The sequence below is a fragment of the Pristiophorus japonicus genome, chromosome 5, assembly GCF_044704955.1.
Source record: "Pristiophorus japonicus isolate sPriJap1 chromosome 5, sPriJap1.hap1, whole genome shotgun sequence".
Classification (NCBI taxonomy): domain Eukaryota; kingdom Metazoa; phylum Chordata; class Chondrichthyes; family Pristiophoridae; genus Pristiophorus; species Pristiophorus japonicus.
The window spans coordinates 158,588,895-158,601,321 of record NC_091981.1 but is presented as its reverse complement, the minus strand read 5'-3'; the positions used below and the strand labels follow the sequence as shown (position 1 = coordinate 158,601,321).

The 12,427-nt window shown below is 44.7% G+C and overlaps 1 protein-coding gene across 1 annotated transcript in view; it reads right to left on the bottom strand.

Annotated features, from left to right (window-relative positions):
* ica1 (islet cell autoantigen 1) overlaps positions 1-12,427 on the bottom strand; it is a 384,634-nt gene that overhangs the window by 193,906 nt on the left and 178,301 nt on the right. Inside the window, exon 8 of the mRNA XM_070881029.1 lies at positions 7,085-7,183. Within this exon, the coding sequence (XP_070737130.1) occupies positions 7,085-7,183 (99 nt within the window). The remainder of the gene's footprint in view (positions 1-7,084; positions 7,184-12,427) is intronic.

The following is a 12,427-nucleotide window of genomic DNA, read 5'->3' as shown; positions in this document are numbered from 1 at the left end:
CCATGGCTAACAAGGGAAATTAGGGACAGTGTTAAATCCAAGGAAGAGGCATTTAAAGTGGCCTGAAAAAGCAGCAAACCTGAGGACTGGGAGAAATTTAGAATTCAGCAGAGGAGGACAAAGGGTTTAATTAGGAGCGGGAAAATAGAGTATGAGAGTAAGCATGCAGGGAACACAAAAACTGACTGCAAAAGCTTCTATAAATATGTGAAGAGGAAAAGATTAGTGAAGACAAATGTAGGTCCCTTGCAGTCAGAATCAGGTGAATATATAATGGGGAACAAAGAAATGGCAGACCAACTGAAAAAATACTTTGTTTCTGTCTTCACTAAAGAAGACACAAATAACCTTCCGGTAATACTAGGGGACCGAGGATCTAGCGAGAAGGAGGAACTGAAGGAAATCCTTATTAGTCAGGAAATTGTGTTCGGGAAATTGATGGGATTGAAGGCCGATAACTCCGCAGGGCCTGATAGTCTGCATCACAGAGTACTTAAGGAAGTGGCCCTAGAAATAGTGGATGCATTGGTGGTCATTTTCCAACATTCTATAGACTCTGGAACAGTTCCCATGGATTGGAGGGTAGCTAATGTAACCCCACTTTTTAAAAAAGGAGGGAAAGAAAGCAGGGAATTATAGACCGGTTAGCCTGACATCAGTAGTGGAGAAAATGTTGGAATCAATTATTAAAGATGTAATAGCAGCGCATTTGGAAAGCAGTGACAGGATCGGTCCAAGTCAGCATGGATTTATGAAAGGGAAATCATGCTTGACAAATCTTCTAGAATTTTTTGAGGATGTAACTAGTACAGTGGAAAAGGGAAAACCACTGGATGTGGTGTATTTGGACTTTCAAAAAGGCTTTTGACAAGGTCCCACACAAGAGATTAGTGTGCAAAATTAAAGCACATGGTATTTGAGGTAATGTATTGACGTGGATAAAGAACTGGTTGGCAGACAGGAAGCAAAGAGTATGAATAAACGGATCCTTTTCAGAATGGCAGGCAGTGACTAGTGGGGTATCGCAAGGTTCAGTGCTGGGAACCCAGCTATTTACAATATACATTAATGATTTAGACAAAGGAATTGAATGTAATATCTCCAAGTTTGCACATGACACTAAGCTGGGTGGCAGTGTGAGCTGTGGGGAGGATGCTAAGAGGCTGCAAGGTGACTTGGACCGATCCTGTCACTGCTTTCCACTGGTGAGTGGGCAAATGCATGGCAGATGCAGTATAATGTAGATAAATGTGAGGTTATCCACTTTGATGGCAAAAACAGGAAGGCAGATTATTATCTGAATGGTGACAGATTAGGAAAAGGGGAGGTGCAATGAGACCTGGGTGTCATGGTTCATCAGTCATTGAAAGTTGGCAAGCAGGTACAGCAGGCGGTGAAGAAGGCAAATGGCATGTTGGCCTTCATAGCTAGAGGATTTGAGTAAAGGAGCAGGGAGGTCTTACTGTACACCTTGAATATTGAGTACAGTTTTGGTCTCCTAATCTGAGGAAGGACATTCTTGCTATTGAGGAAGTGCAGCGAAGGTTCACCAGACTGATTCCCGGGATGGCAGGACTGACATATGAAGAAAGACTGGATCGACGAGGCTGATATTCATTGGAATTTAGAAGAATGAGAGGGGATCTCATAGAAACATAAAATTCTGACGGGATTGGACAGGATAGATGCAGGAAGAATATTCTCGATGTTGCGGAAGTCCAGAACCAGGGGTCACAGTCTAAGGATAAGGGGTAAGCTAATTAGGACCGAGATGAGGAGAAACTTCTTCACTCAGAGAATTGTGAACTTGTGGAATTCTCTACCACAGAAAGTTGTGGAGGCCAGTTCGTTAGATACATTCAAAAGGGAGTTAGATGTGGCCCTAACGGCTAAAGGGATCAAGGAGTATGGAGAGAAAGCAGGAATGGGGTATTAAAGCTGCATGATCAGCCATGATCATATTGAATGGTGGTGCAGGCTCGAAGGGCCGAATGGCCTACTCCTGCACCTATTTTCTATGTTTCTATACACAAATCCTTAAGGCAGGACGGAAAATTGATAAAAAAACATCTGGGTTGCATGAATTTATAAACAGACGAATAGAATATAAATGCAAAGAGATCATGTTCGAACTTTATAAATCACTGGTTAGGCCTCAGCCAGAGTCTTGTGGACAATTCTGGGCACTACATTTCACGTCTTCACACTGAGGGCACCCTCCATCGTGTTATGCGGCACCTACACTGAGATAGATTCAGAACAGATCTAGCAGCTCAAAACTGGGCATCCAGGAGGCGCTGTGGGCCATCAGCAGCAGCAGGATTGTATTCCACCACAATCTGTAACCTCATAGCCCAGTATATCCCTCACTCTATCATTACCATCATTACAGGGCACCAAACCTGCTTCAATGAGTGTAGAAGAGCATGCCAGGAGCAGCACCAGACGGACCTAGAACTGAGATGCCAACCTGGCAAACTGCAACACAGGGCGGCAAGCATGTTAAATAGCGGAAACAGCATGATATAGACAGAGCTAAGTGATCCCACATCCAACAAATCAAATCAAAACTCTGCCACATCCAGTCGTGAATAGTGGTGGACAATTAAACAACTAACGGGAGAGGAGAGCTCCATGAACATCCCCATCCTCAATGATGGTAGCTCAACATTCCTGATTACAGGGTTTTCAGATGGGATAGAGAGGGAGGTAAAAAAAAAGGGAGGCGGCGGCGGGGGGGGGGCGCAGTATTGATTAAAGAAACAATTACAGCTGTGAGAAGGGATGATATGTTAGAGTGGTCATCAAACGAGGCCATATGGGTTGAATTAAAGAACAGAAAAGGGGCGATCACACTACTGGGTGTGTACTATAGACCCCCAAGCAGTTAGAGGAAGAGAGAAGAACAAAGATGTGGGCAAATTGCTGCAAAGTGCAAAAACTATAGAGCTGTGATAGTGGGGGATTTCAACTACCCCAATATTAACTGGGAAAAAGGAAGTGTGAATGGTACAGAGGGTGCGAAATTCCTAAAATGCATTCAGGAGAACTTCTTTAGGTAATCAATGTCAGAGCAGTGGGAGGTATTCAAGGAGGGTACAGAGCAAGTATGTTCCCTTAAAAAAAAAGGGTGGGGCTAACAAATCTAGAGCCCCCGGATGTCAAGGGACATACAGGGTAAGATAAAGAAAAAAAGGGAAGCTTATGACAGATACCGAGAACTCAACATTGCAGAAACTCTAGAGGAGTATAAGAAGTGCAGGGGTACACTTAAAAAAGATATGAGGAAAGCAAAGAGGGAGCATGAAAGACTGTTGGCAAGTGAAATCAGGGAACACCCAAAGATGTTTTATAAATACATTAAGAGCAAGAGGATAACTAGAGAAATGGTGGAGCCTATTTGAGACCATAAAGGAAATCTGTGTGTGGAGGCGGAAGACATGGGTAGGATTCTGAATGAATACTTTGCACCCGTTTTCACAAAAGAGAGGAGTGATGCAGACTTTGCAATGAGGGAGGAGTGTGAAATATTAGACAAGATAAATATAGTGAGAGAGGAAGTATTAAGGCACTTAGCTGCTTTGAAAGTGGATAAATCCCCAGGCCCGGAAAAAATGTATCCCAGGCTGTTAAGAGAAGAAATAGCAGAGGCTCTGACCATCATTTTCCAATCCTCACTGGCTACAGGTGTGGTGCCAGAGGACTGGAGGACTGCTAATGTTGTACCTTTGTTTAAAAAGGGAGGAAGGGATAGACCGAGTAATTACAGGCCAGTCAGCCTAACTTTGGTGGTGGGAAAATTCTTGGAAAAAATCCTGAGGATAAATCTTCACTTGGAAAAACATGGATTATTCAGGGACAGTCAGCATGGATTTGTCAAGGGACGTTTGTGTCTGATTAACTTGATTGAATTTTTCGAGGAGGTAATCAAGAGGGTCAATGAGGGCAGTGCATATGATGTAGTGTATATAGATTTTAGCAAAGCTTTTGATAAGGTCCCACATGGCAGACTGGTCACGAATGTAATGACCCATGGGATCCAGGGCAAAGTGGCAAGTTGAATCTAAAATTGGCTCCGACGCAGGAAGCAAAGGTTGATGGGTGTTTTTGTGACTGGAAGGCTGTATCCAGTGGGGTTCCGCAGGGCTCAGTGCTGGGTTCCTTGCTTTTTGTGGTATATGTTAATGACTTGGACTTAAATGTTGGGGGTATGATTAAGAAGTTTGCAGATGACACTAAAATAGGCTGTGTGGTTGATAATGAAGAAGAAAGCTGCGGACTGCAGGAAGATATCAATGTACTGGTCAGTGGGCAGAACAGTGGCAAATGGAATTCAATCCGGATAAATGTGAGGTAATGCATTTGGGGAGGCCTAACAAGGCAAGGGAATACACATTAAATGGTACGACACTGAAAAGTGTAAAGGAACAAAGGGATCTTGGAGTGCAGGTCCACAGATTCCTGAAGGTAGCAGGTCAGGTAGATAAGGTGGTTAAGAAGGCATATGGAATACTTGCCTTTATAAGTTGAGGCATCAAATACAAAAGCAAGCAGGTTATGCTTGGACTGTGCGCAGTTCTGGTCACCACATTACAGGAAAGATGTGACTGCACTGGAAAGGGTGCAGGGGCGATTTACAAGAATGTTGTTTGGACTGGAGAAGCTTAGCTATGAGGAAAGATTGGAGATGCTGGGTCTGTTTTCTTTGGAACAGAGGAGGTTAAGGGGAGACCTGATTGAGGTGTATAAAATTATGAGGGGCCTGGATAGAGTGGATGGGAAGGACCTGTTTCTCTTTGCAGAGCTGTCAACAACCAGGGGGCATAGATTTAAAGTAATTGGGGGGAGGTTTAGAGGAGACATGAGGGAAAGTTCTTCACCCAGGGGATGTGCCTGAAAGGGTGGTAAAGGCAGAAACCCTCACCACATTAAAAAAATACTTGGATGTGCACTTAAAGGTACCCTACAGGGCTATGGACCAAGAGCTGGAAAGTGGGATTAGGCTGGATAGCTCGTGGTCAGCCCACGTGGACACAATGGACTGAAATGTCTTCCTTCCGTGCTGTAAATTTCTATGATTCGATGATGGTGGAGATCAGTACGCAAGTGAACAAGACAAGGCTGAACCAACTGCAGCCAGAAGTGCTGAGTGGACGATCCATCTCGGCCTCCTCCTGAAGTCCCCACCATCACAGAAGCCAGTGTTCAGCCAATTCGATTCACTCCACGTGATATCAAGAAACAGCTGAGCGTACTGGATACAGCAAAGGCCATGGGCCCCGGCAACATCCTGGTTGTTGTGCTGCAGACTTGTGCTCCAGAACTAACCACACTTCAAGCTAAGCTGTTCCAGTACAGCTACAAGACTGGCATCTACCCGACAATGTACAAAACTGCCCAGGTATATATGCTCGCCACAAAAAACAGGACAAACCCAATCCGGTCAATTTTCGCCCCATCACTCAACTCTCAATCATCAGCAAAGTGATGGAAGATGTCAAATAGTAAAATTAAAGCCAATGGGAATGAGGTGGAAAACACTCCACTGGCTTGAGTCATACTTAACACAAAAGGAAGACGAACTAAACTTCCAGTGATGGAGAATTTTGGGAACCAAAATCACCTGTCCCTCCCATGCATGCTACACTTAGGATATCTCAAATTACTCATATACTGTATCCCAAAATATTATTTTCTGAAAGAATTCTAACTTGCACTTGAATGAATCAACATTTTCCACTTCCACCATCTCCCTATGGAGCCTGTTCCATAGATTTACCACTTGCTCATTGAAGTAATATTTCCAGATTCATTTTAACTCCCCCGCCCCTTTTAGCACAGGCTCTGCTGTCAGTTCGAGGCCAGAGTTGCACTTCTGGGATTTGTGCAATTCTAGGCTATATTCTTTAATTGCTGCGCACAGAACTTTTTTGCATAACAGGAAGTATTCTGCACAGCTATCTCAATTGAGTTAGGTATTACAATCTTATTTAAAATCACATAGTTAAAGTTGAATATTCCAGGCCACAAAGGATCCTCTCATATCTTCTGCTGAATTTTATTTCCTTAAATTGCTGCTAGATGACATGTCATCATACTTCTTTTTAAATTATAGACATGAAAATGGTTGCTAAGTGCAAGCACAACTTGGGCCCGAAATTGGTGAAGGCTAAGGCCCGCCCAAGTGTCGACCAAAGGGCCGGCGATAGACTGGCTGGTACTTTGCCTGGAAGATTCCTCTAAAAGAGACGTCAGTACCGCCCTGCGGCCAAATAACGGCTTATGCCGTCAATCTGGGAGGCAAATGCAATTGCCACCCAAGTGCCGCTGAGAATGGAGTGAAGACCTGAAAATGAAAATCATCACCAAAAAAGAAAACACCAGACGACCTTCAGGGGAGCCTATACAGGTAAGACACTGTAAAAAAAAAAAAATAATTAAAAGATGTTTACTAACCTTTGTTTTGCAGGTCTTCGTACTTACCGTCAGGGTTAGACCTGCCTCCACGCAGTGGTCCTTCCCCCTGCTGCCGCCCACTCCCACCGACTCCAGCCCGCACCAATATGGCAGCTCGGCGGGCAGGAGGATATTTGCGCTACTTGGCCGTCAGCGGGCGTTTCCCGGCGGTACTCCCTTCCTGCCGGCTGCAACCCGAGTGGAAACTGGCACAGAGGGGAGACCGGCGACAAAACTCGACAGCAATTGGCAGTATGGCCACCAATATCGGGGCCAAGGTCACATGCTAATTCAAGAGGGGGAATATTCAAGATTGGAAAAACAAGTGGTGGACACTGTTCACACATACTTTAACATATTTTGAAATCAAACCCAATTCTAAATATACAAGGGATCTGAAACTCATTCATGTGTCCCCTTTCCTTATATTCTAGACTGCAACTTGGAGTATTATTTTAATTTACTTCATTCATGTTTTTTAGGTCAAGCAGATTTATACGTAAATGTATTTACAAGAAATCTTGAAAGAGATGGGAACCTTTTTTGACACAGATATGAGGGAAGAAGACCAGAAACAGTGAATAGATTTAAAAAAAAACTTATATATAGCTATAAATGTTGCATTTACCTTCAACATTGCAAATTCGTATGGCTGGTAGCCTTTGAAACTTTCATGAATAGCTGCCATTGTGTGGGACGTCTTTTCCCAGAAATGGAGTAATGTTGTCTGAATCAAAAAAAAGCAAGTATTTTAATGTAATATCACTGTCAAATGGGTTCACTATTTATATTTACCAACCAAACACTGAATGTTTAATTTATAGGATTCAGGTGTTGCAGATCTACAAAATTCTCATATTCATTCTGCAACTTACTCATTACTGAATTAAATAACTATAATCCCCAATAGCAACACAATTGTATACATCAACTTTTGACAGCCACCAGTAACAAAGAACTCACACTGCTTCTGACTCTTGCAATAACTCTACCTGTGGAGCAAAATTAAGTCATTTTTTCCATAAATCATTAAATAGATACAGCTATGGTCTCATAGAGGTAAAGCTGCATTTATTTAAGACATTTAGAAAGATATAACATGCAAATATATAACATTTACAAAAAATCAAACTCTTACCTCAATAAATGTGGTCTTAATTGAGCTTTACATTATGCAGATTTCTAAATCTCCTATGCAGTACAAGTTCATATCTAGTCTACATTTTTTATATAGACAAAATTAAGTTATTAAAGATGTAGTTTAAAATTTAGTATTTTTTTCTCCATAGTCAATCAATGCTTGGAGTAAGGGTTTTATAAAGAAATATGAAATTTCAACTGTTAACTCTGGTCAAATTCAATTAGGTTGTGGCCAAATTGAGCTTTAAAATCAATGGCAAAAAGAAAACTTGTAACTCAATAGGAAGAATGAGTGATCTAGCTAGTTAAATAAGTTAAGAGTAAGTAGATATTCACAACTTAAATAAGTTAAGAGTAAGTAGATATTCACAACTTGAATGATTGATAAGGTTTGTATTCAATGGGCCAGGATAAATTTGGTTTTAATTTGAACTGATCCTCTGTCACTGATCATTCATTTGTGTTTATCAGGACTGCAGGTGACATAAAATAACACAGAAACCATGCCAGATAAGCCTTCTCGAGTAAGAAACAATGGCATAGATATTGGATTAGGTTTGAAAATGGGCGGTATCAAGGGCCGGTGCTTTTTTCCTGCACCTGTTGAAAGTGGTCCAGGCAGCACTCAAAATTCATGCTGCCTGCTCAATATAATGATTGCAGCGCTGAACGTGCTGCTGATTGGCTTAGCACTCAACAGGTGGGCCAATATCGGGTGCAGTCTAATGGCCAGTAATGTTTGGCCTAGGCTCTGTCCACTACTTAAAGGGAGGTGGTTTAACGCAGCAGTACCTAATTGTGATTGCAGTCTGAAGCCATGGCACAACAACAACAACAACAACAACAACAGAAAGAGCCAGAAGGTTCTCTGATGCTGCTCTCAAGGCCTTGGTTGTGACAGTGGAGAGAAGGCAGGATTCCCTATTCCTGCAGGATGGCAGGAAGCCATCAAAGCTCACTTGCAGAAGGCTCTGGCAAGAGATAGCTTTTTACATCATGGCCAAGTGTTGTGCGAGGACCTGGATACAGTGCCGAAAAAAGTTTAATGAACTCACACGGCTACTATCTGCACCACAAGCCTCACGTACTGCTCAATGCACCACACTCCCAGCACTCACCTACCAACAATCTCTCGCCTTCATCAGTCACACCTCACAATCATAGCTTTACTTCAACATGACAACCTTAACATTGCTGCAACACTCAAACCCACATCTCACGCCTTGCACACATTGACAGCTATTCAACTATGGCAGGCACAAACACATTGCATCACACTCACTGATACACTTCCCTTTCTCTTGCAGGCCTAAGTGGTTCATAACCGCCAGGGGCAGTGGCAGACAGGAGGCAGCCAAGCCACTTTACAGACCCTGAGCCAACTGGAGGAGTCGGTGCTCTACATCATTGGAGGGGAAGTCACTGAGGCTGTGGCAATGGGTAAAGTTGAAGCCCTTGCTGACAATAACGGTATGGTCATCATTAATCCTTCTTCTCACATGTCACTTCTCCCTCATCCCACAATATCTTCTCTGTTACAAGCTGCTGATAGTTTATGCATGGATATCTTGCTTCCCCGCCATCCTCCCCTCACCACAACCAGACGTTTTTGCCTTTCTGCTTTCAGGTAACCAAGAACCTCCAGCAGGCCAGCCTGTCCCCAAAGTCATGGAGGAAAGTGGGGAAGACACACCGTCAATGCTTCTGACACTCGCAGAAACCAGCTCAGAAACTGGCACTGCGTGAAATGTAGAGGATAGTATAGGTGTGGCATCTGCACATGGTGAGGCATCAAGTACGAGTGGGGAGCAGCAAGGCCGGGGGAAAGTGTAGCTCAGGGGTCAGATCCCTGGAGGGCAAGTTCGCGCATGAGTTCGTTGCACATTACTCAGATGATGACCTCGATAGGTGGCCTTCAGGTGATGGCCACGCACACTGAAATGCTTGGTGCAATGGCAAGCCTGCCAAATAGCCTCTTGGCCATGTCAAGGAGCACGGAGGAATCGGCTCCAACATTGCACAGAGCTTGGAGCCCATGATTTCCAGTCTGGAAATGATGGACAACTCCAGGAGAGACCTTGTGGACCTAGATGTTTTGCTGTGTGTGATGGGCAATGTTGCGGCTTCCATTGCAGCACAGGCAGAAGCGACCTAACGTCTCACTGCTGCATCATCATCATCGGAATCGAGGAAGAATTGCTTCCACTCTAAAAATGAGTCCTTAGGTGACTGAACAGTGCAATACGAGAACAACAGTCCTTGTCACAGGTGGGACAGACAGTCATTGAGGGAAAGGGTGGGTGGGACTGGTTTGCCACACGCTCTTTCCACTGTCTGCGCTTGGTTTCTGCATGCTCTAGGCGATGAACCTCTAAATGCTCAGTGCCCTCCCGGATGCTCTTCCTCTACTTAAGGTGGTCTTTGGCCAGGGACTCCCAGGTGTTGGTGGGGATGTTGCATTCTATCAAGGAGGCTTTGAGGGTGTCCTTAAAACGTTTCCTCTGCCCACCTTTGATTCGTTTGCCTTGAAGGAATTCGGAGTAGAGCACTTGCTTTGGGAGTCTTGTGTCAGGCATGCGAACAATGTGGCCTGCCCAGTGGAGCTGATCGAGTGTGGTCAGTGCTTCAATGCTGGGGATGTTGGCCTGGCGAGGACGCTAACGTTGGTGCGTCTGTCCTCCCAGGGGATTTGTAGGATCTTGCGGAGACAAGATTGGTGGTATCTCTCCAGCGATTTGAGCTGTCTGCTGTACATGGTCCATGTCTCTGAGCCATATAGGAGGGTGGGTATTACTACACTCCTGTAGACCATGAGCTTGGTAGCAGATTTGAGGGCCTGATCTTCGAACACTCTTTTCCTCAGGCGGCCAAAGACTGCACTGACGCACTGGAGGCGGTGTTGAATCTCGTCGTCAATGTCTGTGCTTGTTGATAAGAGGCTCCCGAGGTATGGGAAATGATCCACATTGTCAGTGGATGCACTGACTGCTCTCCTGTCGGCTCAGCTTTCTGCCACACAAGATTAGACTGCTCTCAAAGAGGTGGCTGCAGAACAAGCGGCTGCATTGTTTGTGATCTCACAAAATTCTCTAGATTCTGGAACAGTCCCAGCGGACTAGAAGGTAGCAAATGTAACCCCGCTATTCAAGAAAGGAAGGAGAGAGAAAACATGGAAATATAGGCCAGTTAGCTTGACATCGGTTGTTGGGAAATGCTGGAATCCATTATTAACAGGACACTTAGAAAATCATAATATAATTAGGCAGAGTCAACATGGTTTTATGAACAAGAATAAGGAAGTTTTGCTACAATTGTACAGGGCTTTGATGAGACCACACTTGGAATACTGTGCACAGTTTTGGTCTCCTTCTTTAAGGAAGGATACACTTGCCTTAGAGACGGTGCAATGAAGGTTCACTAGATTGATTTCTCGGAATCAGAGGGTTATCCAATGAGGAGATATTGAGTAGATTGGGTCCATACTCTCTGGAGTTTAGAAGAATTAGCAGTGATCTCATTGCAACATACAAGATTCTGAGCGGTGTTGACAGGATAGATGCCGAGAGATTGTTTTCCCTGGCTGGAGAGTCTAGGACTAGGGGGATGAGTCTCAGGATAAAAGGTCAGCCTTTTAAGACTGAGATGAGGAGGAATTTCTTCACTCAGCGGATTGTGAATCTCTGGAATTCAAAGGGCTGTAGATGCTGAGTCATTGAGTATATTCAAGACTGAGATAGATAGATTTTTGGATACTAGGGCAATCAAAGGGAGATGGGGATCGGGTGGGAAAGTGGAGTTGAGGTCGAAGATCAGCCATGATCTTATTGAATGGCGGAACAGGAATGGCATATTCCTGCTCCTAATTCTTATGTTTTTATGTTCATGCAGTCTCAGCTTGCTCCCACCCAAGCTCAGACTGCTGCCATCGTGGATGGGTTTACCAGTGTCGTAGCAGGCCAGCAATCTGTCCTCCAACAGATGTCAAGGAATGCTGAGGTGCTGCCCTGGGTGCAGTGACAGTGGGTCTATGGAGCAGGAACCTTCTGTCCTCTCAGGATGACAGCATTTCTATTCCCACCACTACTACTCCGCCATGACCCTTGCTGCTGCCTAACAGCCAGCCAGCACAGACTGCTGCAGACAATGCCGAGGTGGTGCAATCTATAGCCGAGCCTTCTAGGTCCCCAGCTGGTCAAGGTTGTCCTGCAAGGACATCTGTGGTCTCCCCCATGGAAACTCAGCAACCTTCCACCAGCCATGCTGCAGTCACTGGGGAAGCATTGCGTAGGAGCACTCGACTAGGAAAAGGCACACAAATGACAGGCACTAAGGCATTGAACAAGGGTGCTTAGTTCATACTGTAATATTAATTGAATACTGATGAATTTATTAATTTTGTTTAGAATGTTTGTCGGGTGGCACTCATTTCAGCTTTGTGCCTTTGTGCCCAGGAGGACGCTGTTATGTTCCGTGACAGAAGGATGGTATGATGGGGATGTGTTGAGCAACGGGGATCTGGGGTTTTAGTCACTCGAATCGGAGTCTGATGAGGTGTTCATGGATTTGCTGCTGCCTCCTCCCTTCCTCCTGTTCCTCCTCCTCCTGAGGTGGTCCCGCAATCTCGGCTGGCAAAGGCTGCACCCTCATGATGGCCACATTGTGATACATGCAACAGACCTCCAAGAAATGAGACGCCCGCTCCACCAAATACTGGAGGGCTCCTCCCGAGCGGTCAAAGCAGCAGATCATTGCTTTAACAGCCCGATGATCTGCTCGATGATGTTCCTGGTGGCAGCATAGCTCTCATTCTGAGTGCTGGGCAGGAGTGGTG